Genomic DNA, 24,123 nt, shown 5'->3' with positions numbered 1-24,123 from the left:
ACTATTTCCTCTTCCATGCTCATATAGGAGATGCTGGGTTCTTTGAAAATATAAAATACATTTTTCTGAAAGCTGTCTATTTGAAAAGCAAAAACCAAATCCAAAACCTGTGGTTTAGAAGGAGCAGAAAATCTTTGTTGTCACAATTTATTGATACAGGCAGCTATGAAGTCTTTTTCTTGCTCAGACTGCTGAACATTTTCCTTTGGATTTTTTTTTTCTTTTTTTGCAGCGCTAGTGTCGAAATTGTCAAAGATGTGTGGTAGCAATATAGTATTATTGTATTACTGCTGTTAACCAGGAGGCTGTTAAGCAGCTGCTGTGTTGATGCTGGCATTCTTTTCCATGCTTGTTCGAGCATTAGTTCATTACTGCCACATTACACTTCTAACATAGCATGGTGCAAAGTAGTGGGTATAAACTCACTGCAAAGCTTGTGTGATCATGTCTAAACCATCAGCTGGACTGGGATGAAATCTCCAGAGCTTCTCTTGGATATCTCTATTAACACGAAGTGCAATGGAGCAAAGAAAACATTTGTTTAAATTCTATTTCTTCTGAACAGCCTCAGGTTTTTTGGGCTGTTTTCCCTTCACAAACTGATCTTATCCAGAAGATGTGCAGTAGCAGTAAATTGTATAATCCCAAATAATAGAATGTGTGCACATGGCTGGCAGTGGAGTCCCTGTACTCTTCTAGTGACTGAATGTAAGTGCTGAAAGGGCAGGTAAAAGTTGAATTCTGGTGTGATCAGTAAGTGAATTTTGTAGCGGAGGTTGCACATCCTTTCACAGGGAGGAATCTCTCCAGAAAGGCTAAAACTGTTTCAGTACGTTCCCCTAAAGCCCTGCCACTTGTGTGTGGCAAACACACAGCAAGTTCCACTTCCCCTGTCACTGGATAGTGCAGGAGCCTCACAGAAGAGGGGGATGGAGGTGGGTGTGTGTCTGCTTTCCTCTGACAGTCCGTTAACATATGATCAGTTCTGTGCCCTAGCCTAGACCTAGGCACGGGCAGGCCTAAAGTGTAAAGCTTTACAAGAACTGGTAGCTGTGCTTTGGCAGGATCATTTATGGGATTGCTCAGGAATTAACATCTTGGTAGTGGTCAGCAACTGGGGAGGTCCCTGTGACCCGTCCATCTAGCAAAACTGGCAGTAGAAGGAAAAAGGTCTTCTCTGAATGCTCAAATCACAAGGTTTTACCTGTCTGCACAGAGTATCCATCTGTGTTTGCCATTTTACCAAGTCACTGCAGACAAATTATTATATTGTGTATTTTTACATCAATAGCACTTGCTCGTGAGAAATTTGCCTGTGGAAAGAAGTGTCCGATATCACTGGGCTGTGGGTCATCTTTTTCAAAATTAGCATTTTCATGTGTATTATCTAAAGGGGATGTTGACCACATTTCAATCTAAATTAATCTCATTTATATTTGTTTTGAAAATGTTAGATGTCCTACCTTTCCTTCTTCCCCGTGGTTAATTTTCCCATATTTATCCTTGCTGGCTTGTGACTGTCTCTGCGCTAGTTGTTTAATTGGCAGCTGGGTTCATTTAAGTTGATAGAAAACTGAACTCTGAAGGGAAGCATGTTATCAAAATACAGAGGCTAATCCTATTAGGTGAAAGCAATTTTGTTTAAATGGAAGATGATTAGACTGTATCTTCAGTATCTCTTCAGGAGTGGCCATAGCTGATTGCTGTTCCTGGAGGCTCCTATGGTGTTTCCTGAGTTGTGTGACTGTGAATGGAGAGGCAGAGGAAAAATGGGTTCCCCTAATTGTAAGTGGGGAACCCAGTCTTGCTTCCCATGCTGTAATCACTGTGTTATGTTATTTTAAATACCACTGCAAAAGCAGTAGGACACAATGCACATTAGGAAATATATAAAATCCCCAGTTTTTTATCCTTCCCAAACTGAATCCACTCTGTTTTATTCCTGGCTGTGCCTGCAGCTGAAGTCATGTGGCCGTACATCTGCTGTACACTGACAGGCCCATTTTACATAATTCATTATGTGCAGCCACAATGCCCACTGCTAATCCAGGCTAATCCAGCACTTTCCTGAAGAGCTGCATTACCAAGTGTTTCTTCAGCCTTTGCAGCTCAGCCCTGGACAGCTCTGGGTGTGCAGGACACAGCCTGGAGCTCTCAGGAGGTCAGGCTGGGGAGTGCAGAGCCACCAGAGCCCATCCCTCCCTGGTGTCTGCTGGGAGCCCTGGGCATGCTCCCGGTCCCTCTGTCAGGGCAGGCTGCAGCAGCTCCAGGAGATGAGGTGCTTGGAGAGCCAGCACTGACAGCCAGGAGCTGATGTGCCAAGACAGGCAGAGCCCCTGCTCTGCATCGGTGCCTTCTAGGACAAATTCTGGCGAGCCCGTGTCTGGGGGAGTGCAGGCTGAGGTGCCTGCTGCGTCCCTGTGTCGCTGCACAGCTAAATCCAAGGCCTAGCCAGAGCTCCTGCTTGTTTCCTGATTGCAGTCACTCCTGCAAATTGGAAATGCATAGTTTAAGGGTGGGGGGATTTTTGTTTGCTTTTTGAGGTTTCTTCATACCTGTGCTGTCAGGAGATGCCTCCTGGTGCTCTCCTGAGAGGCAATGCACACCTGAACACCTGCTCCTGAAGCTCAGGGCTCAGCTGTACTCCAGCAGTAACTGTTGAATTTCCAGCTGCAGCTTCAGAGACTCTTCTTTCACTGTTACAGACAGGTCTTAGCACCTCTTCCTTGAAAATTACAGACTTGAATGTGTTTTCTCTCCTAATTTGCCCAAGGCCTTATTCCTGACTGAATTTTTCTTTTCTTCCTGTCCCTACTTTCCTGATATAGATTACATCCTGGCCCTGCCTGACAAAAAAAAAAAAAAAAAAGGAAAAAAAATACTTCTAATTTTTCTATTTTGGCAAGTACAGATTTTCAGATGTTTTAGGTCTCAACTTTGTCTTGAGCCTGCTCTGATGGAGATGGCAGTGCTGTGAGGGCAGTGAGGCACTGGAACATTTTGCCCTGTGAGGCTGTGGATGCCCTGTCCCTGGAAGTATTGAAGGCTGCATGGGGCTCTCAGCACCTTGGAAGGTGTCCCTGCACATGGCAGAGAAGTTGGAATGAGATGATTTTCAGGCCTCTTCCAACCCAAACCAATCTGTGATCTCATGTCTCCAGAGTCAAGGGAACACAGCCTGGCTTAAAGCCATGCCATGCCATGCCATGGATAAGGATGTGCAGAAGAAATCCCTGCCCTACACTCTCTGCTGTCAGGAGCAGCTCCAGGTCCATTTAGGGCATTTTGGAATAGGATTTGGCCCAGAGCCATACAGATCTCCAGAAGGTGTTCCTTGTCCAGGCACCAAAGCTCCATGGAGCAAAACTAGATGGAATATGCCTCAGTGATTTCTCAGTGTTGCTGTTAGTTACCCTTACGTCCATCTGGTTGCGATGTACTGCAGCACATGGGGCTCAACATCAGGAGCACACTGGCAGCCAGAGAGTCTGGGCAGCATTCAAACACTTTCTGCCACTTAAAATACACCGATTTTACTGGGGACGCTTGAGACAGGGAGGAATATTTTTCCCTCTTCTGAAGCATTTGTTCAAAGAGCAGCAACAACAAACAACCCAAGCCACAAGCTGTGGAATCATGACTTCATCTCCTCGGCTCTCTCCACGCTGTGCTGGGCAAAGGAGCAGTGGAGGCATTTGCAGATGTACAAATACACTTTTGGGACTTCTCCCTGCGGGAAACCATCACTTCACAGAGGAATGATTTAAACAGCTGTAGTTTGTCTTGACAGCATATTTTCTTTACTCTGAGCTGAAAAACAACCTCTTTACCAAAGTTACTCTCAGCTGTGCAAATCAGATTCTGCAGTATGTGCCTTTGCAGGTGTTGCCTGTTTCTTGAAGGAGATGGAGATTATTAAAAAAAAATGGAGGGATGCTGTGAAGAAAAAAATATTTTTTCTGCCCAAAATTCCAAGATTTGAATTTTAAAAAAAATAATTCACCTAGAAACTGAGATAGAATTTACAGGGGCAAAAGCTCCACAATAGTATTTGATCCAGAAACACTGCTTTTTTGTTGCATAGAAGTTGCTGTGCAGGCCTTTTTGATGCATATACTGGATTTGGGGATTTGTTGGGCTCCTGGTTTTGAAAGGAGTTTGATTGATATTGGTGAGTTTTTGCTCAGTTGGTTGCTTGCTTTTATTCCCCATTCCTTCACCATCACTGCATTCCCACACTGTTTCCCCCCTTTTCTTCCTGAGGATAAGTTGTTTTTTTATCCCACAGTACTTCCTATTACTTATGACTGCACCAACACAGCGTTAAATCCCCTGTCAACACTGAAATTCAGCTCAGACAAAAGAATGAGAACCAGGGCTGATACTTTCAAGTTTTGAAATTACTTGACTTTGTTTCAGGCTTGTCTAAATAAACTATTGGGTTTGGGTTTTGTTTGTTTTAATAGAACAATGAAAATTCTTCATGGGGAAATACTTCCTTCCAGAAGAAAAATAGCTTGAAGGAATTAATTCCTTTAATGTAAAAACAGATTTAATGTTGCTGGTCATTCAAGTAAGTAGAAAGAGACTTTATGGAAAGTACCACCCATGGCAGGGGGATAGAAATATCTATGAGGATACCAAAGATATTCTGTAAGAGATGGGCCAAACTCAAAGGCTGTACCAAACCCAAGAGATTTGGAGTTCTTGTGCTGTCACTTCAGTATTCAATTCAGGCTGAAGTTCTGCCAGAAACATCTCAGTGAACAGATGGACAGGGCTTGGGTTAGAGAGCTGTCCCTTCCTCACCTGGCCTTCTGCCTTTTATTTTTGCCTTGCCTCAATCATTACCCTTCTCAAGTTTGTGTAACTCACTGGCAGCAAGACTGTCCTTGCGTATCCCTCAACCTCTTGTACATGTCCACCATATTTAATTCTTGTAACCTGCATGATGCGCTGCCTTTGTGTGCTTTGGGAATCACAACTTCATAAAAAGCTGATTGTATCACAGTGTTATACAACACTCTACGTAGATTCCTAATCCTAGAGAGTTTTCCCAGGACAGTGACAGTCATTCAGAATTTTTCTTTGTGTGGACCTTCACCTTCTTTGCTTTTCAGATTAATTTTGCTCTTACCTGGACACTGCATTGACTGAAGTAATGTCTCCTAGTTACTGGACTGAGTAATCCAATTTCTACTTCAAAACTGGAATTTCAGATTTAATATTGAAACTGCCTGTTTGTTGCACAGCAGCTGGTTTGCTGTGCTGGGTCAGTTTTGAATACTTGCCCAGCACAGTCCCTGTGAGAAGACTTGGGAAGCAGAGAACAAATATTCTGTTTAGCCCTCTGTCACAATTTCACACAATCCATTAAATCTCTCTTATCATCACCATCATCTTACACTTTGTGTACATGAAAAAGATTTTCTGTATTTCAAAGTACCTATGGAAATAATTTTTTAGTTGTGTTCAGGTGCTTCCTACTCCTCATGGTATTCACAGCTTCAGGAGTTTCTCTTAGGCAAGACGTACAGAACTGAGCATTTCCAGGAAGTGCTTTACAGAGACAGCAAGAGGCAGAGTGCACTTCAAATATTTTACAGTGGCTGAAATCCCACCCATCATTTCTCAGGTTTTCCTTACTGTTTTATCAGACTGGAACTCCAGATGACTAACAACAAGCTTGCTTGTTTTGGACAGTAAAATAAGGGATGAAAATCAAAGGTGGTACACAGCAATGATATAGTGTTATATGTGTCACTCCTTCAATAATGAACTCAATTCTCAGCAGCCATTCTCACTTCTAAAGCTCTGCAGAAACACTCTGTGTGTGTGTGTGTTTGACCATAAATAGCAGGTGGATTTTTTTTTGGCGTAGGATGGCTTGTATCACTGCAAAGTCTCGAAGCAGCCATGAAAAAAGAACTGTGTTCACTCAGGCTTCTGCCCTGTCAACACGTTCGCCAGCCAGACTCAACTCAGATGAACCTTTATGGTTAAGAGATGGCTGAAAAAGATATTCCTGTGCACTCCAGTTTGTCCCTCTGACGCAGGCACACTGACTCATGAGCAGACTCACCCACACTCAGTTCTTTGGCCAGGCTGAACCTTTGCCCCTTCCTGCTCGGGCTGAAGCCCCTGGGGCAGCAAGGGGCTGTACGTGCCTGTAGCAGGGGGGGCTGGCCCCACGAGCAGCCTGGGGGCGCTGCTGGGACACAGCGCTGCTGGGACACGGGCACTGCTGGGACACGGGCACTGCTGGGACACAGCGCTGCTGGGACACAGCGCTGCTGGGACACGGGCACTGCCGGGACACAGCGCTGCTGGGACACAGCTCTCCTGGGACACGGGCGCTGCCGGGACACGGGCGCTGCTGGGACGCGGGCACTGCTGTGCCGAGCATTTGATGGGCAGGGAGAACATCCGGCTGGCACCTTGTGCGTAAGAAGTCAGGCCCTTCCCTGCAATAAACTGCTACTGACTGAAGTTGAATTAAGGCTTTTTAGTTCTCCCGTTTCTCTTTAAGCAGGAATATTTTAAAGGAAGTTAGAAGCAAATATTTTGAATCGGTTACTGAGATACTTTGCTAGAGTTTTCTCCCTCCCCCAGTCTGCTTTTCTTGGTTTATGTTTTACTATTGAGCGTAATCAGAAGTAATTAGAGAGTTATGTCATAATACAGTAATCTGCAATCTGTAGATTTCCAACTCAGTATCAAGTGAGACCCTGATCTTACTCAAGTCTTTGCTCACTAAAGTAGCTGTCCGTGACCTACTAGTGGGCAGTGTCCCTGTCCATGGCAGGGGAATGGAATTAGATGATATTTAAGGCCCCTTCCAACCCAAAGCATTCTATGATTCCGTGTTTACTGGTTTCTGCTATGCAGTCCCTGCTGTTTGCTCCCTGTGCCTTTAAACGAGGTCGCTGCAGAGCAGAAGGATGTCACAGGGCTGTGCCTTGTGTTGCCTCTGCATCCTCACAGCCAGAGCAGCCACTCTGCTTTGCACTGAGAGTTTTACTGTGTCCATTTTCGGCTTGGATTGCTCCTCCTCTGCACCCCCCTCTGGCCCCAGCCCCTTCCTCTACTCCAGCTGTCTGACTCACCAGTGCTTCTGGTGGGTGTTTAGTGCTTTAAAACTGAATTATGCATCAGCTGGAGGGCAAATAGACTTTCTTTTTAACCTCAAGGCTGAGAAAGTCAATGAATATGGGTTGACTTCTGAGGGTAAGGCTGTAGGGATTGCCTGAAAAAAGAAGCAGTTCATTAAATTTTATGTTCCTGATTAATTTCTCCTCATATTCTAATTTTGTCCAAGATACAGAAATGTGAGGTGGGCACTGAAAATATGGCTTAAGATAAAGGCTTAAGGCTGGCTAAATGTCAGAATTATAGCTTCTGTTTCTTCAAAATTAACTTATCAGCATGTATTTTCATGGAGTTTATAAATTGACTCTAAAGCAACCCAGGCTTTTGGGGTCCTCTCATCAGCTGGATTTATTATTGCTGATGTGGTAGGTCTGGAAATCCAGTACAAGTTAGAACAGGTAATGTTTCCTACAAGCATTTTGCTCAAGTTTGTGTCCAGTTGATTTTGATGCCCAAAGATCCCCTTAGCACAGTGAGATCTGTGCGTGATCTTGCTTTGGAAGGCACATCAACACCTCATGAAAGTGGAAATGAACTGGTTTGTTCCTTTTTAATGAGATTTTGATCAGAATTTGGATAGAGGACCTACTGTGTTGTAAGTAGAACTTACAGTTCCTGTATTTAAGGTAGCATTTAGCAAATTAATTTAGGACTGCCTATAGCAAAGTTTACTAAATAATTTCTGATATAGTGGGGTTTTTTAACATCAACTTGAGGTGTTCTGGATTTAGCTGAAATAAACCCGAACTAGATAGTTATCCTAGGTGGAAGTGAGGGAAATCTACTTCCTCTACCTGCTTTTAAAAAAAACAGATTTTAAATGCTTCAGTAAAGTAAAAAAAAAAAAAAAAAAAAAAAAAAAAAGGCAAAACCCAAAACCAACCAACCAAAAACCCCAAAAGAAAACAAATAAACAAATCAACCAAACCTGTAGTCTTTGTAGCTTTAACAAATGAAATTTGTGGAAGAAGGGAAAGTGAACTGTGTTGCCTCTGTTAGGAAAGATTCTGTAGCTGTCTCAAAGAGAAGCACTCAGTACTTGTGCTGGGGACCAGAGATGTGAAATTTAGCAGCTGAAGGGGCTCTCATTTCTTGCCCTTCTGTGAAATATCTTCCCAGTGCTTGCCTGTCTGTCTTCAGATATCCAAACATCTTTGTTTACACCAGCCTGTGGAAACTTTTTAGACATTTTTGGACAGACTAGCTAAAAAGTTCCCCTGGCAGCACTCATTTTCTGGCTTCTGGGACTGTCAGGGCTGAGCCAAGGCTGCCTCGCAGGTGTCCTCCAGTGTGACACTGGCGTGGTGTTCAGCTGTGGAGTGAAAAGCCAGGGGCTGTTTGTTTCTCTGGAGCTTCTCCTGCTGAGATCATGGAGGAGAGAGCCTGAAAGCCCGGGGGTAAAAAACATGAAAGCAGAGGGATGAGAGGCGAGTGGAATGAGGGACAGCAGTGGATTCAGCAGGTGGATTCAGCACCAGAAGAACAGGAAGGGAACAAGCAGCTGGGTGGGAGCTGGCGGAGCAGGAGGGGCTGGGCAGAGCCAAGAGAAGCCAAGGAGAAGAACAGAGGTGTGGGGAGCACTGGAGCAGGAGCGGTGGGGAGGGAGCTGTGGTTGGGAAGCATGGAGCAAAGGCAGTGCAAGGCCGGGAGCCAGCCATGGGCCACTGCCCACAGCACTGCTTTGGCAAGGCAGGGAGGGAGCCCTGGTCCCACAGCCACCCCTTCTCCCAGTCAGCCAGGAGCTGGGAAGCACACCAGGAGAAGCAGCCCCCTCCATCTGCTACCCACTGCTTGACCAAATTGGTTACCCATTATGAGCAGAATTAGCATGGGCAGCAGTGAACTTGGAATAGATCCCAACTGTGTGGGAAACAGCATGGTCCCACATAAAGGTTTATTTTGAATTCCCTCACCACCATCTTGTGGGGTTTGGTTTGATTTTTTTGGGTTTTTTTTGATGTTTTCTTTTTTCAAAGGGGGAGAGGGTATTTTGTATTTGTGAAATAACATTCAAAACTGTTTGGTATTTTAGAACACAAACATAATCTCTCTTAATACTGTTACAGAGGGATCCAACACTGGCAAAGTAAATTATATGGGACCTGCCCCCGACCCCATCCAACCAGCCCAACGCCCTAACTTCTCAGCAGGGTTTCTCCCCTCTGTCTGCATTTTCTTGTAGCTGTTTGCAGATTTAAAAATACTCTGGGTTCCACTAACTTCCAAACAAAATGGCTCAACAGACAGCAGTCACATCCTACACACCTACGCCCACAGGCGCACACAGCAGCCGTGCAGATCCTTAAGCTGTTTCTAACACACATAATTTTCCTTATTACCAAGTACTCATCTTTTCCCTTTCCAAAGCCTTTAAAATAAAAAAGTCATATGTGCACATGTACACAGGAGAAGGAAGAAGGAGGGGGAAGAAAGTGTGTGGATTAGTTTATCTGTGTTCAGATCCCTTAAATAAAAGTCTTTGGTGATCTCTGCATATCCAGGTCCAGATCCAAAGCCTGTGGAGGTTAGCAGCTAGTGTTGGCACACAGAATATTTTGGAGAATAATTATCGTCTCTATTTCTAGGTTAAAAGTATATCTATAATAAGTGTGTCACATGGCACAGGCATCTCTCTCAGGGAGTGTTTTACATTTGCTGTGCTAACTCTGGCATATTTAGTTTTCTTCAGAAATGAAGGATGTATTTTGTCCATGTAAGCTAATATAATTTACATTTCCTGAAAACAAATTAAAATCAAGCAATATTGATTTTTTTTAGTTATAGTTTTTTAATATATAGTACATCACCAAAATTTCAAGAATAATAGTTATTTTTCACTTTACCTTTGCATCAAATCCATTCATTTTTCATAACGTGCTCTGTCAAACCACAAGATGCTGAGTATTATCCATAGTTTCTTTTCTTGCATTGATGTCACTTCATAAAGCTGTAACACTCTTGAGTTCAAAAGATCTGCATTTGTGCTAGGGCTAGGGATCATTAACATCCTAAAAGCTTTAAGGTTTCTTAGAGGCAACTCACTTTGATTTTCACTTACCTTTTAAAATTTTCTTTCTCCCTGCTGAAATCAGGTCAGATATTTGATGAAGGTATTTTTTTTTCTTTTTTCATGAGTTATTACACTACTTATGAATTTTGTTCTGTTGAGAAATAACATTCAAATATCCTTCCTTGCTGTTGTTTTTATATTGCCATTTCTCACCTAGGCTAGGAAAGGAGGAGAATGCATGAAGTGAAAGAAGTTCTTAAGTATAGATTTTTAGAGCTCAACAGACATTGTCTTTTTGTTCAGCTTATCCAGCTGAGTGGTTTATTCAGCTATGCCACTTGAGACTATTAAGAGCCCTTTTCCTTTTGACCACCTCAAACCAACACCAACATGAGGATCTTGCCATTCTAGAAACCTTGGTGAAATGGCATTAAAAGTCTAGAAATAAGAGATAGTTTATCAAGCTTTGTGCCTTTCAATATGGCCATTTTATCCGAGGAGAGTTGTGATTCCAGCCCCTTGTCATGTCCCTTTCCTCAAGCAGGTAACTCTGCCCTGTGCTTGTTCAACCTCAGTGAGAGGCTGCAGTGTATCAGGGACCCAGGGGCCAACCAGAGGGAGAAAGGGGACAAAAAGGGAAATGCCACGTTCCAGGCAGTGGAATTAAAACATCTGGGGTTTTCCTCCTGTTGAGTCAGCTTCTGCACCAGGGGTTTGGGATGCACAAAACTCAGCAAACAAAAGTAGATTGTTGTAGTCATAAGCTACATGAGATCGAGCCTTTCCTTGCATTCTTTCAAGAATAATTAATCCTAGAAAAGTCAATTTCCAAAAATATCAGAGAAATTCAATAAGCATATTTACTGAAGTAATTTTCAGCCAGCTCATAGAAGACCCTGCAGTGGAGGAGATTACAAAGACAGCTGCAATGAAACATTTCAAAGTTTCTGTCCTTTAAGCTTCCCATTTGGCAAAAAGTTCCAGTAGTTTGGGTTTTGATCTTTGTTCCACGTGAAAACAGATGTCAAAACATGTTCCTTCACAGCAACAATTATATTTTTGATCAGCTTTAATGGCTTTTGGAAGTATGAGTCTCTTCCAATAGGGTACATTCTTGTCAAATACAAAAAATAATACCTCCATTTACATCTTCATTACTTTTTTATCTATTTCTCACCCTTTGCAAATATCCTTGTATTTGCATATTCCCATTGTGAGGCATTTTCCAATATGATTATTGCCCTCCCCCAGTAGGCTTTGACATTGCAGAACGATTGTGCTGTCACAAATACTGGAATGCTTCAACAGACAGGATTAGAAATGGTCAGCAGATTAAAAGTGTTTGCTTGAAGTTTATTCTTTGGTTTGAAGTAGTGGGGGAAAATATTTGCATAAATGAATTTTTAATAGATACCAAAAATAAAAAACTGCTAAAGAAAATGTAGCTTGTCTGCATTATCATGCAATTTTAATTATGCAAGCATTTATGTTCTTTGTGTATTTTGACTTACGGCCATGTGAGATACATGAGTGAATTGTCACTCATGCAGAATTAATTCTAATTTGTCCATATAGGGGAAAAAACCCTGGGAAAATATGATAACGCTTTTCATTGGCAGCAAACCCTAGTTGTTGTTAGTCATTTGAGAAAATTATTGTTAGCAGACTATCCAAATTCTGTAGGTCAAAGCCTTCCTTGAAAAGAGGTGTATTAGCACATGACTAAATCCACTACAGAAATGGATTTTATCTACTAAGGAGCTGTATCCTTCTGTACCATAACATTTATGTCATTTTTTTCTTTCCCTTGAACATGAGAAAAATATTTTGATTCAGTGTTTGGAAATCCAAGCCAGGTTATTTAAAATAACAGTCACTTGGAATGTACCAAGTGTAATTTTTAATGTAGTTACTTTTCTATGGTTTTTAAACCAAAATCTTTAGTTTCCCATGAAACACAATACAAAAGCAGTTTGTAAAGAGTCTTTAGACTTTGCACTTCCTCTCCCAGGCGATTTGCAAATAAGAAGTTGTCACTGACACGTAGGGCAACAAATGGATAAAGCAAGCATGGATTCTGAGATCTATAATTTTTAATAATCTTTAAACTAGCTACAAAATGTCAATCACTTCACAAACTGACAGGAGACATAAGGAATTTTCATATTACATGCTGTAAATGATATTTATCTCACAGTTTATCTAGAGTTCATTCATTTAGGTTTTTTTAATTATTTTTAATCGTCAGCTACTAAACATCTCAGCGATTTGGTGTGCATAGCTCTAGGTAAGCAACAGAGAACTGTACTGATAACAAACCACATGGGGATAGCGACTAGTAAGAGAGAGCCTTATAAAAATTACATTTCTTTGCACCATTTCATATGGTAGTTGTTTCCTCCAAAAGATAGTCTTCAAAAGCAGCAGACAAACCCAATATATTACACTTATTTCTTTGTGTCTTTGACATATTTTCAGCCAAGCTTTTATTTTGCTGGCAATGGCTAAATGGTGAGTGCCAAATCCCTCTTTTTTCATAATTAAAAAAAATGATCATGATTAATAACTATATATATATCAACAAGAAAAAAGTGGCACAACTGCAAACTTGCTGGTATAACATAGTCCCAAAAGAGTCCGAATACTGAGCATGCTTTTGTTGTCATTGTTGGTGTGCTACTGCCATGGGAAAATTCTTGTTTAAGTAGGAGTCTAAAAGTCTATTTATTCCTCATGCATAACTGCATAAATCACATCACTTTTTAGTGCAATGCTTGTTATAGTAATATAATTTCACATTGTCTAATCATGAAATCATAACAACAGATAATGGCAATGAAGAACTGAAGACAGCAGGTTTAAGTGCTTAAACATCATGATACCCAAAGACAGGAGCATGGCAGTAGCTCTGTGGAATGTCACAGTTTTACAAGAACAATACTGTATATTTAAAGGTTAACAGCACGTTTAGCATTCCAACAGTGTTGTCATTCAGCAAACATCATTAAAAAAAGAGAAAAATGAGAAGGAAAAAAAAGGAAAGGAATCCAAAACAGAAACAAGGAAAGGAAAGGAAGAACCCCAAAAAACATCATAGTGAGCTATAGCCATCAAATCAGCACTATGTACAACCTTTGGAAAGAAAGATATCTAGAAAAAAATAATTACAAGTATCATTTTTGGAAAGCTGACAAACTACACAGGACAACATTTACAATGGGGCTGATATGTGCATGTGTGCAAACCTAGTAGATAAATACCATGATAAAAGCATGAAGGTGCTGCCCTGCTGGACAGCATTAAAAGGAAATGCACTTCTCTGCATTTAACCGCTGCCCAGCATCTTTGTTGCACGCTGGTTGGCTTCATCAATCCTGGTTTTGTTGGAATCAGCCTGGGGAAACACAGAGGAAAGAGAGGGATGAGTACAGGAAAGAAAGAGAGTATGAGAGAAAAAAGAGTACCGGGAAGAATGACAGTGCTTTGTGGGTAGTTCCATGACTTTAGCTAGGTCACAGAAAAATGAAACTTGAAAATACTTGAGAGCTGCTCTTTATAGTGGTATGAGGGACCCAAAAGAAGATTACAGATTTTCTAGTTTTACTTCCTGTAGCCTTCAAGCAGAGCTTTCTGTTTGTGGTCAGCTGCACTGAACTCCTGTAAATGCTGTGCCAGATCTGTAGCTGGTGCTGTCGATAGCACTGGTGGTACTGATGGTAATGGATGACAGCATGAGGACTGGTGGTGTGCATCTGCATTTTGCTGGGGAAAACCTTTAGAGCCCTCTGAGATTCAGTGGACCCAGACTGTGGTCTAACTTAGATCATCAGGTACTAGCCAAAATTAAAATTTTGGTCGGTGTAGAGACTCCCGGAGCAGAGAAGCTGGATCATCTGATGTAGGGAATGCTGATAAAGATAAATTTCTTTGAAAAGATCAGCCTGGATATCTTTGCTTTGCATGTGAATGGAAGGGAATAGGTGAGAGGAATGCCAGTACTCCAAAGTTCACCAATGTGGTTGCAAGAGAGAGTAGCCTCTTTCATTGGGCAGCAGCATAAACAGGAGTTGAGAAAAGGCAGGGATTCTACTGTGATTTGAAGCAATCAAACTGCAATTTAGTCCAGCATAGACTGAGCCATTAACTGCACTGTTTTCCCTGGGGTAACACCTGCCATGATTATAAAATGCCATGAATAAAATGGCACCACCTGGGAGGTTGGGGAGTTCTCTCTGAGTGGGAAGACACTTGGGCCATGACTTTCTGTAGCTCTGCAGAAGTTCATTTTGGAGACTAAAGACACTGTTTTAGCTGAGAAAAACTGGCAAAACTCCACTCAACCCCACATTGCCATGCCAACTTTTTCTAGCAGAGGGACTATATAGAAAATGGTTTCAATTTTTAAAACCAGACCTGTGGGAAAGGTGAGAATTGTGTTGCTGCTTTAAAAGCATAGGCTCCCATAGCAAACTCTTTCTGTGGTTTGATGGCTGCATTTTGTTAGCTTTGATGATTGTTCCCACATCTCTGGGGTGTATCCAAATTGTACAGATTTATTTTAAATCTTCAATTTACAATGATAGAATGGTGAAGCAACTTTCCCACATGCATTTAAGAATCCTTTAAGAATGTTTATGCTCATGTGCAATAAATCTTTCTGAAATGTCTTGGCTTTTCTCAGTAATTGTTTTGGAAAATGCTTAGTGTATTCTTAGTGCAGTAGCACGTGCCAGCTCCTCAACAAGCATAAATCAGCAAAACTACTCATTACAAGCCACACTCCTTTATTTTAGCCATGAATTTGACCTTGTTTACCACAGCACAATTTTGTGTGCTTTAGCCAAAAGGCCACCTAAAAAGTTAATGGGTTTGGAAGCAGTTGCCTTTGTCATGAAATGAGTGAATATTCATTGAACAGTGATGAAACATCGTGCTCCTGTGTCTGGTGGATGATGTTGCATTGGAGGCAGTGGGATTCTTTGTGCTGACCTTCCCACTTAGGTCAAGACAGAGTGATTTGAGACCCCTCTACTTTCCTCCCAGCCTCCTATTTATGGTAGATTTTAGGGGCAAGCCCTTTTGGTGATGGTGCTATTTGACCTACTCATCACACTGTCGTTTCTGGTTTTGTCCCTTTCTCTCAGATCTGAGGAAAGGATAAAGAAAGCCTTTTATTCATTGCTGTCCTGGTTACTGTGGATAGATCAGATTACATGGCTGCATTATGAGGTTGCTCTGGTTTGGGTGCATGCATCCAGTATAACATAAATCCTTTAGGAGCATTTATGATGCATCCCAGGGTACTTTGGCTTAGCTTTGTGATGCACCCCAACTTTGCAAACTGTGCCAGCCAAGGGCACAGTTATGATCTTTCTAATGATCATAACTGACCCAAAGCACAGTGCTCCAGCTGGTCAGGAAAACAACCCTGGCACTGCTGTGAGGGGGACAAGGGTCTGTTGCCATATTTCATTGCAGACTGGGTGTGTATGCAACTGAGGTTTCACTGTTATCCAGCTAACCATTATTTCTGTCTTTTATAGAGGGTTTTACTAACACATTGTGTTCCTTTTTCTAGTACCTCATTACTGTATGTCCTTACTCTGAGAAATTTGGCTTATTTTTCACTAAGACTGAAGACTGTCTTATTTTTGTGCTGCTCTCATGACGACTCCTCTGTGTACGATGCAAATCCATCTTTCACAAATGTGTCACTGTTCCTTAGCCAAGGGCCCTGGGTGATTTTATGAATGCATTAGCTGCCAATGTTATTTTGCCATTGCTGTACAAAATGCCAAAGTCTGTGAGAAGACCACAAAGCTGTGGAAGGCTGGTCCTTCAGCTCACTGCTCTCAGCATGCACTGTTAGAGGTTTGGCCCATGTGCTTTATGTGCACAGAGGGCCTGGTCAATGTTTTCAAAATTCAGATGTTTGCAAGCCTGAGCTGGTAGGAGAACAGTAACTTGTTGGGCTTGCTGTATTTTGGGATAGGATCCTGCAGGCACGGGTAGGATGCCACTGATTTCCAAACACAGGGCACGTCTTCTGCCACTGTGACATGAGCAGGGGAGGGGAGAACACAAAAGTGCACGTCCTCATTGCTTTGAGAAAATAATGTATGTCATAGGCTTCCTAGTTAAAGGTACTTACGGTGTAGGCTGTATAAACTCCCTGTCCCTTCTCAAAGTATAGAGTGATGTGTTGCTTTCTAGTTCTTTGCATATGAATAGCAGCAGTAAATCCTTTCCTCGATGCTCCTCCTTTTCACAGAAATATGAAATGGTGCATAATGGCATCCCAGTAATACTGTGCATTTTCCAGCACAGTCAAACATATGCAGATTTCTAAAGCAAGACTTTTGACCAACACCAAGCCACGAGGAGGCTGCCTCTCTGTCAGGGATGATCTTCCCAGCCTTCAGACAATGTATACTTCACCCAGTTCTCTCTGGAATCTGCCTCCAGTAAGGAAAGCTCTTGGAGTGAATCCCTCAGTGCAGTATTTCCCTTAATTTTTATTACTAGGCTCTGATACAGTTAACTGACACGAAAAACAGGCATGGGCATCCTGCTTGTTTGAGGAGGCGTGCATGTGTAAGAAGGCTCAAGAGCACCAGCTCTACCACTTGAGGTCAGAATTAACTCTAAGCACCACATGTAAGTCCGTGGGTTAGCTCCTCAGGTTGCATAAATCTCAACGGAAGCGGAGCATTGTGTTGGTTTTACACCAGATGAAGATCTAGCCTCTTACATCACTTCAGCCTGCCTGTGCCTGGAGCTATGCCAGTACCAATGCAGATGGCCTGCAGATCTTGGGATCTCAGGATGGCAGTGAGCTCCCAGCCAGGCTTGGAGGGGGCTGCTCTCTGCTTCAGAAATCTGCAGTGCAGGTCTGGCGCTGGAACAGTGCTCTCTGCCTTATTACATGGTGATTCTGCAGAGCTAATGCTGAGCTTTTGTATTCTACTGGGGCTGTGTGGGGCCCAATTATGTATAAATATATATATGTGTGTATATATATATATAAATGTATGTATAAATATATATATGTGTATATATATGTGTATATATATATATATATATATATATATATATAAAGAGAGCAGAGGTAGATCTCTGTCCTAATGTTGTTACTAGCAGCACAACAAAACTGGCTGCACTGCTACTATATGGCAAAGATTTGGGATTTTATTAAATCCCCATCCTTCTTTGAGGACTGGTCCTCCAAGCAGGTGATCTAATCCTGAGCTGCTCATGGAGTTTCCGAGGAAGGAAAAGCCCAGGAGGATTTAAAACTTTCCAGGAAGTGCAAGGGTAGTCAGATCCAAACCCAAGGTTCAGCATAGCTCAAGGCACTTGTCCTTTTTCAGAGCTATTGAAGAAGGAGCCTTGATGTCTGCTAACGGGTCCCCTTGCAGCTGTGTGGCAAACTCAACAGCAAGGGTTCAACCCAGCCTGCACTGGAGATGCAGATTCACAGCAGTGAGCTCTGCTTTGGCCCAAGGATTTGGAGGGAGAAGAGAGGAGCTATTTCTATCCCTTGTCCTTTCCAGGCCAATTTCTCCCCTTGGAGAAGGGAAAACAGAGCCCCTCTTGGTGTCCTCACAGAAAAGGCAGCTCTTACCTTCTCCATGATCCTGTCAATCTGGCGGTTCTGTGTGTCGATCTCGTTGCCCATGTCCAAGGCCATGTGACGTAAGTTGCCAATGATGCCGCTGACCTGCTCCAGGTTCTCATCCATTTCATTTTCCCGGGCATCGTTTGTTACCCTGGGAAAAAAACCCCAATTCTTTAAAGCACAGACAGGAGACTCCCCCTAAAACCGGGATTCACCCAAAACCTCCACTGCATCCTCCATCGCTTGTCACCTGAGGAGCAGGCTGCTGTGCTCAGCTTTGAACAAAATAGATTCATGAGTAGATAACCAGAAAAATGTTACATGCTTATTTTTTGGGCATTGGGCTCAGTTGTCTGGGGTATCAGTGCTCTGTTTATACTGCTCGTGTCTCCTGTGGGTAGAGGTGTTGCTGTCTGAGCTTGCCTGTACCACATGCTGCACCCCTCTGCAGTGATCATCCTTCCCAAAAAATGAAAGGGTACTCCATTAACATTGTGTGTGGTTAGCATTCATGGGGGGTGCTGGAAGGTAGTGGAATTACAGTGATAGCAGCTCCCCTCCTTGGGCTGCAGAGAGCTAATGAGCACTGTCCAGTCCTTGTATGCTTGGGGTCACAGAGACAGCGGGGAAGAGGTGCTTCAGCTGTGAAAATCCTGACCTAGCATCCTATTTCATTAACTGCATTTCTGGTGAAAGACAGAAGCAGCTTCTCTCAGATTTACTGGCTTTAGTAAAGATCATTTATCTCTCATTCTTAGCACCATCTTGTGCAGTTGCTTTTTGGAAGGAAAAGCTTGTGCCTGAGCCAAGGCCCAGTTCAGCTCTCCAGTGACTGAAGAGGCAGGTGGTGACTGATGCTGGGAAAAGCAAGGTCCATGGGTGCTGCTCAGAAAATTCCTACTTTGAGCCTCTTATGCAGTTTGTGTTCATGTAGGTGCCCAAAGGGTGCTCCAGGCTGTTTGCAGAACAATCATGGTGCGGCGTAACTTCCTTCACTGCTATTTATTATCATGCCCCAGCCTTCATTTTGGTGAGGCTGCTATCCAGAAATTAAAAAAAAAAAAGTGAATGGCAGACCCATCAAACTTAAATGGCAACCCATCCCACGCTCCAGATTGCATGACAGCATTGTTTCTATCACACTGATTTCCCTTTATCACAGCAGCCAAAGAAATAAGTGGATAATAGTTTTTGGAAAGATAATTACTTATTAAACTAGTGTCCTTAATCTTCAGAGATCAAAGCTTTGCCTACTGGTATGCTGATAGCATTGTCTGCTAAATACATGCCCCATAAGCTCTGTAATCAGTAGGTACTTTGTGCTGGATCCCTGTGGGGCTGCCTTTAATGTAGCTGTGTGCATCAAACTGGCTTTGATTTGAGAGCTCAGGGATTCCCACTCTGTTCCTCCATAGCTGTGGCCTCCCAGCAGCTGAGGAATGGGACATCATTCCCCATGCAGTGAGGTTTTGAGGACACTCATGAGGAGGGAGGGGTGCACCTCTAGTTTAAAGTGTTCTTCAGGTTCTGAGCTTGGCTCGGTGCTTTGGCAGGAAGCCTGAGGCATTTTTGTTGTTGAAAAGAAAGGGAGGGCTGCTGGATGCTTTGGTACATCTTCTGGCAAGGATGGATAATGGGCAATACATGCCTTGAGACATAATGGCAATAAACTAGTGTTTATGTGACACTTCATTTCTGAGGCATTTGACAAGCGTCATTAGTGAGACCTGTGATAAGGCCCCCAGGACAAGTGCTCACACAGGGAGCTGGAGTGCTGAGGACAATGCTGGCTAGCCATGGCTGTCTGCACCCTCACAGTGCTGCTGTGAAATAAATAAACAGACTTCATTTCTAGTTTATTATTACCCAAATCTGGGTAGTCTCAAAAAGAAAGGTTTGGGCTTATGTTTTCAAGCATCTTCTGGTTCTCAGGACCAAGACCCTTCCTTCCAGGATTTCCAGCAAGGTCACCATCCTTTGCACTAGAGCTCAGGTGACCCTCAGGCCCAGGAGAAGTCCCTGGATGCAGTAAACCTTTAGGACGTGCCTTAGTCACCATCAACTTGAAACCGAGCACCACTTGGTGGAAAACCCTGGCTCCATCCCATTACCCAGCACCTCTGAAGGAGTTAATGAGCACCACAGAGCTCATGACCATATGGAAGCAATCTAAATATATCAGTGACAAGGAGAGCAGAGAGAAAACAGTGGATAAAAAGGCTCACCTGCGGATAAAGCCACCACTGATGGCCATCTGCTCCCGTTCATCTACGACACGTGCAGGCTGGCTGGCTACAACACCATCCTGATTATTGCCCCAGGCCTTTTTGTAAGCATCGCTTGATTTAAGCCTATGCGAGAAAGATGATGAGTAACAAAGCTCCAAGTGCACAAGGACAAATGCAAAACTCTTTACCTCTCCAAGCTAAAAGCTGAATCAAGCACATGAGTTTTCAGATAGAGGGTCATTGTTTATATACCGATATATCATAACCCTGAATAAAAGGAGGGGGTGGGTTTCTTGCTTATTTTTTACTTTACTGCCACAACAGTGATGGTCAGAGGTTTAGTTTCCAATAGGGTGAATTGCAGTTGTCAGGTCTACAACATTGCACACAGGATTTTGGATGTTGACTTAGTTTCCAGAATGAAGGAAAATTAAAAAAAGAAAAAAAGAAAAAAAGAAAAAAAAAAAAGGAAAAAGAAGAGAAGAAATACAGATAAGTAGAAAACATTGTTTCATTTCAGTGACACATGTTTTGACATCAAACACAGAGGACGTACTGGCAGACAGACATAAAAACAGAACTGCCAAGTATAGTGTGTACATCACATCACAGCAACACACCCTCTTAGAGAAAAACAGATTTGGCTACAATTTAACTTTTTGCTATGCAGAATATTTGGCTTCTGATGATATTTTTTCAATATGTATGTGGCATAATAGGCATTAAAAGCCACTGACCTTTCCCAAGGTGATTTGGGGATGATTTTATCATAGGGTTCATTAGATTTTTCAAATAATATATCGGTACTTGAAAATAGTAATCATACATCGACAGTTGATGTACAAACCTTTGTCCACAGAGACAAAAAGTAAAATAGGCAGAAGTGAAATGAGTGCAGAAGAAAATAAAAGATACAAGCAATCTAGCATCAGAAAGGGAAATTTTTCTACGTTTTTCTTCATGCACCAGCTACAGGCATGAATAAGAAGTAAAGCATTCTCACTAAGCACAGTTGCCCCAATAGTTCATCATACCCTCAATGCATCAGCAGTAACAGCCTTCACAATAAGCAAGACACAGGCAAAAAAGGATCATCACTTCCTTCAGGACTTTTAAACCACAGGACTTCAAAAATAGCCTGGCAACTTGTTATATTTGTATTTTGTGGCAGTTACATTAACCTGCAGAGAGCCATTTTTGACTGAGATGCCGTGGATAGAAAATTGAAATTCAGGCACTCCTAGAGTGGAAAATTGACATGTGCAGCCTATTTAGGGCTGTTGTCATTGGGGTCAGCAGACAAATTGAGCATTTAACAGGGGAATGTAAGGATTTGGGGTCCACAGGTATATGTTTGTGATTTTATTCTGGAAATGGGTCTGTTTCCAACAAAACCACTGGGAGCTGCAAATCTCTGTGGTTTCCCTGTTCCCTGGTCAGGCCCAATCAGTCCTATAAACAGCCCTGTGGCTTGAATTTTGGGGAAGGAACTGAACGTGCTTCTGGGAGATTTGGGAGAGGACATGACAAACCCATCTCTGGTGTCATGTTCTCTCCATGCCCCCCAAAGCAGCTCAGTTTTAAATGAGTTTGAAGATGTGTTGTATGATCCAATATAGAATTAAAATATAGATTAAAAGAGGATCTTTCCTACTCATCTGTTCTGTTGCTTATTTCCTATTAAAGTTTGTGAAGACTTAAAAACATGATGGTTGGCTTGTTTCATTTTAGTTCTCTGAAACTATACATCAGCTTTGGCATTTCTAAAATGCCTGAAAGTAATTCTCTTGCTGCAGATACATTTACAGGGTTTTGCCTGTTCTTTGGACCTATGCAACTTTGTCAGTGAGACAGTTTCTGTGTTTGAGGTAAATGACTTTATACACCCAGAATCTGATCTCTTGTGGACTTCCAATTAAAGTCAACAGGTGGAGCCTGGATCTGCTCATGATAATAGGAGTTGTCCTTTTGAATGCAACCTGGTAAAAGTTCCATGCTGTGGGCATTTTCGATCTCCTTAGAATGTAGGATCAAGCTTTACATATTTTTAAGGCTCAGAGAACTGTACTTTCACTGTATATCACGGTAGAGTTACATGTGAAGTGGATAATCTTTTTATAAATATATGCCATTAATCTCCCACCAGCCACAAGAGCTTTAGGGGGATCATGGTGGTTCTGATGCCCAGAACTGTATGGATTTCTCTCTCTCCCACTCCACTCCTCAGAACATCACCTTATCTGTACCAGGGGGGTCCTAGCTTAGTGACTCAGGGAACAGTCTCTAAAACCATTCTTCATCCATCCTCTGAGCATTGGTTAGCAATGCTGCTCTCTGAAATATGACTCCAGACTGATAGGGTCAGAATGGCTTGGAGAAGGGAAGAGGCCCCTTCACAAATTCATGTCCCCTCCATCTCCTGTAGAATCATTCTGTTCTTGCAGCATGACGCTGCAGCCATAGTGAAGTGCCAAATGTTTTAGTGCCACGTGCCAGGTGCTAATCCCACTGCTGTCACATGTCTGGCTGACAGTTCTGAGTTTTACAGCTCCTACAGTGTGGGAGATGTGAAGTTTCTGCTGCAGCTCTTGTGCACCAGCTCCTCTGGTGCAGGACAGCAAGGGCTACGGCCTGTCAGAGCTCACAGTGCTTGTAGAAGAGGTGTATGCAGCCCTTCCCATTCCTCCTGCCCCCTCTCCCATTGCACAGCAAGGCTATAATCATTCTGGGCAAAATGTTTACCTCAAAAAAGTGTTCCGGGCTTGGTACACAGAAGTAAAATACCTGAGGCGGTATCTGCATTGTGTCCCAAGGGAATTAACTTCAAAATAAATGTGACTGATAAGGCAAAACTCTAGCCCTGCACTTCTGATTTTTGGCAAAATACCCCATGAACTCTATGACAGCTCTCTTTCTTTTTTTTCTTGATAACTGGGGAAGGATCAGGCTTTGGCTGTGAACAAATTTCACGTAGAAAGGGAATTTAATACTACAGCAACACTTCTCTCTGCTTTGTCTCCTGCACGATATGTGGCCAACCATTTAGGAATGTTTTCACTGCAACCTAGTTTCATGCCTACTCACTGCATGCTGGATTTGCCATTCCTCAAGGACTTTGGGTTGGTCCCCAGTTTCCTACACCCACATAACCGCACATCACATTTTCATTTGGCATTTAAAACAAGCTTGGCATTACTTGGAGGACGGTTTCGTTCAAGTGTGATGGCATGCAAGCAAATTCAATGCATTTCAACATTTCTGCTTAGTGTACGTGCTACCCAAATGAAAGAAATTTGGCTTGTTGAGGTTTTGTCAAATTTTTTGCCTGTGGCAGGATGAAAACCATTTCAAGTTGGGTTCCAATCATGAAACGTCACATCTCTTTCAAGATCTCATCAAGGACTATTTCTGCTGAACAACAAAAAAAGCTCTGATTTTCATCCACAATTTGGAACAATGTTTAGTAAGACCTCTTCTGCATTTGTTCAGCTCTTTTGTTTATGAAACTTGTTTGTGAAAATAAGTTTCAAAATTTAGAGTGTCCAGGAATAAGGTAGCCCCAAATGTTTTTGTCCGCTGGAAAATGGACTCAGTACCACTCAGTACACTTTGTGTAAAATGTTGAAACTTTTACCATTAAAAGGTGTTAACAGTGAAGCTTTCACTGCAGTATGCCTGATTTTAATGCATCTACAGTAATTCCCAGTCAGTTGTCTATGCTATGAAATGAATGCATTTGAACCAGAATCGTTCTTTCTGCATGCCACATGCTCATCCTGTCCATGTGCCTAGCAAGGATGAGCTTCACAAGGCCTTTGGGATCAGCCTTAAGTGCTCAAAGAGATGAGGCAGGCAGCACCTACTTGTTACATGGACAGACACAAAGACCACAGAATTTTCCTAGGTCCGTCAAATTCTTTTCTGCTTCTTTCATGTCCTTATTGATTTGGTCCATTCCCTCTTCGATGCGTTCCAGTTGTTCTGATTAAACACAAGTATTTTATCCCCACAGAATGAAGCAGATGGAAAAGGACAAAGAAAAAAAAGACAAAAACTTCAGACATTCACTGTGACAAAAAACTGGACACCACATAGCAGAGCCGGTACCCAGTACCTAC

At 42.5% G+C, this 24,123-nt stretch overlaps 2 protein-coding genes across 3 annotated transcripts in view; one reads left to right on the top strand and one right to left on the bottom strand.

Moving 5' to 3' along the window:
* Positions 1-24,123, top strand: part of PAK5 (p21 (RAC1) activated kinase 5) — a 299,053-nt gene that overhangs the window by 9,472 nt on the left and 265,458 nt on the right. The gene's annotated exons all lie outside the window — the stretch shown is intronic.
* SNAP25 (synaptosome associated protein 25) overlaps positions 11,211-24,123 on the bottom strand; it is a 62,978-nt gene continuing 50,065 nt past the window's right edge. The window contains exons 5-8 of one of the 2 annotated variants that reach the window (XM_063152839.1): positions 23,869-23,986; positions 20,003-20,128; positions 17,784-17,928; positions 12,235-13,553 (exon numbers count right to left, since the gene is read on the bottom strand). In XM_063152839.1, coding sequence (XP_063008909.1) covers positions 13,485-13,553; positions 17,784-17,928; positions 20,003-20,128; positions 23,869-23,986 — 458 coding nt within the window. In that variant the 3' untranslated portion in view covers positions 12,235-13,484. Of the gene's footprint in view, positions 13,554-17,783; positions 17,929-20,002; positions 20,129-23,868; positions 23,987-24,123 lie in introns of both variants that reach the window. The other variant, XM_063152840.1, reaches the window with a different exon arrangement.

The sequence above is a fragment of the Melospiza melodia genome, chromosome 3 (assembly GCF_035770615.1).
Source record: "Melospiza melodia melodia isolate bMelMel2 chromosome 3, bMelMel2.pri, whole genome shotgun sequence".
NCBI classification, from domain to species: Eukaryota; Metazoa; Chordata; class Aves; order Passeriformes; family Passerellidae; genus Melospiza; species Melospiza melodia.
This window is presented reverse-complemented; position numbering and strand designations above follow the sequence as displayed.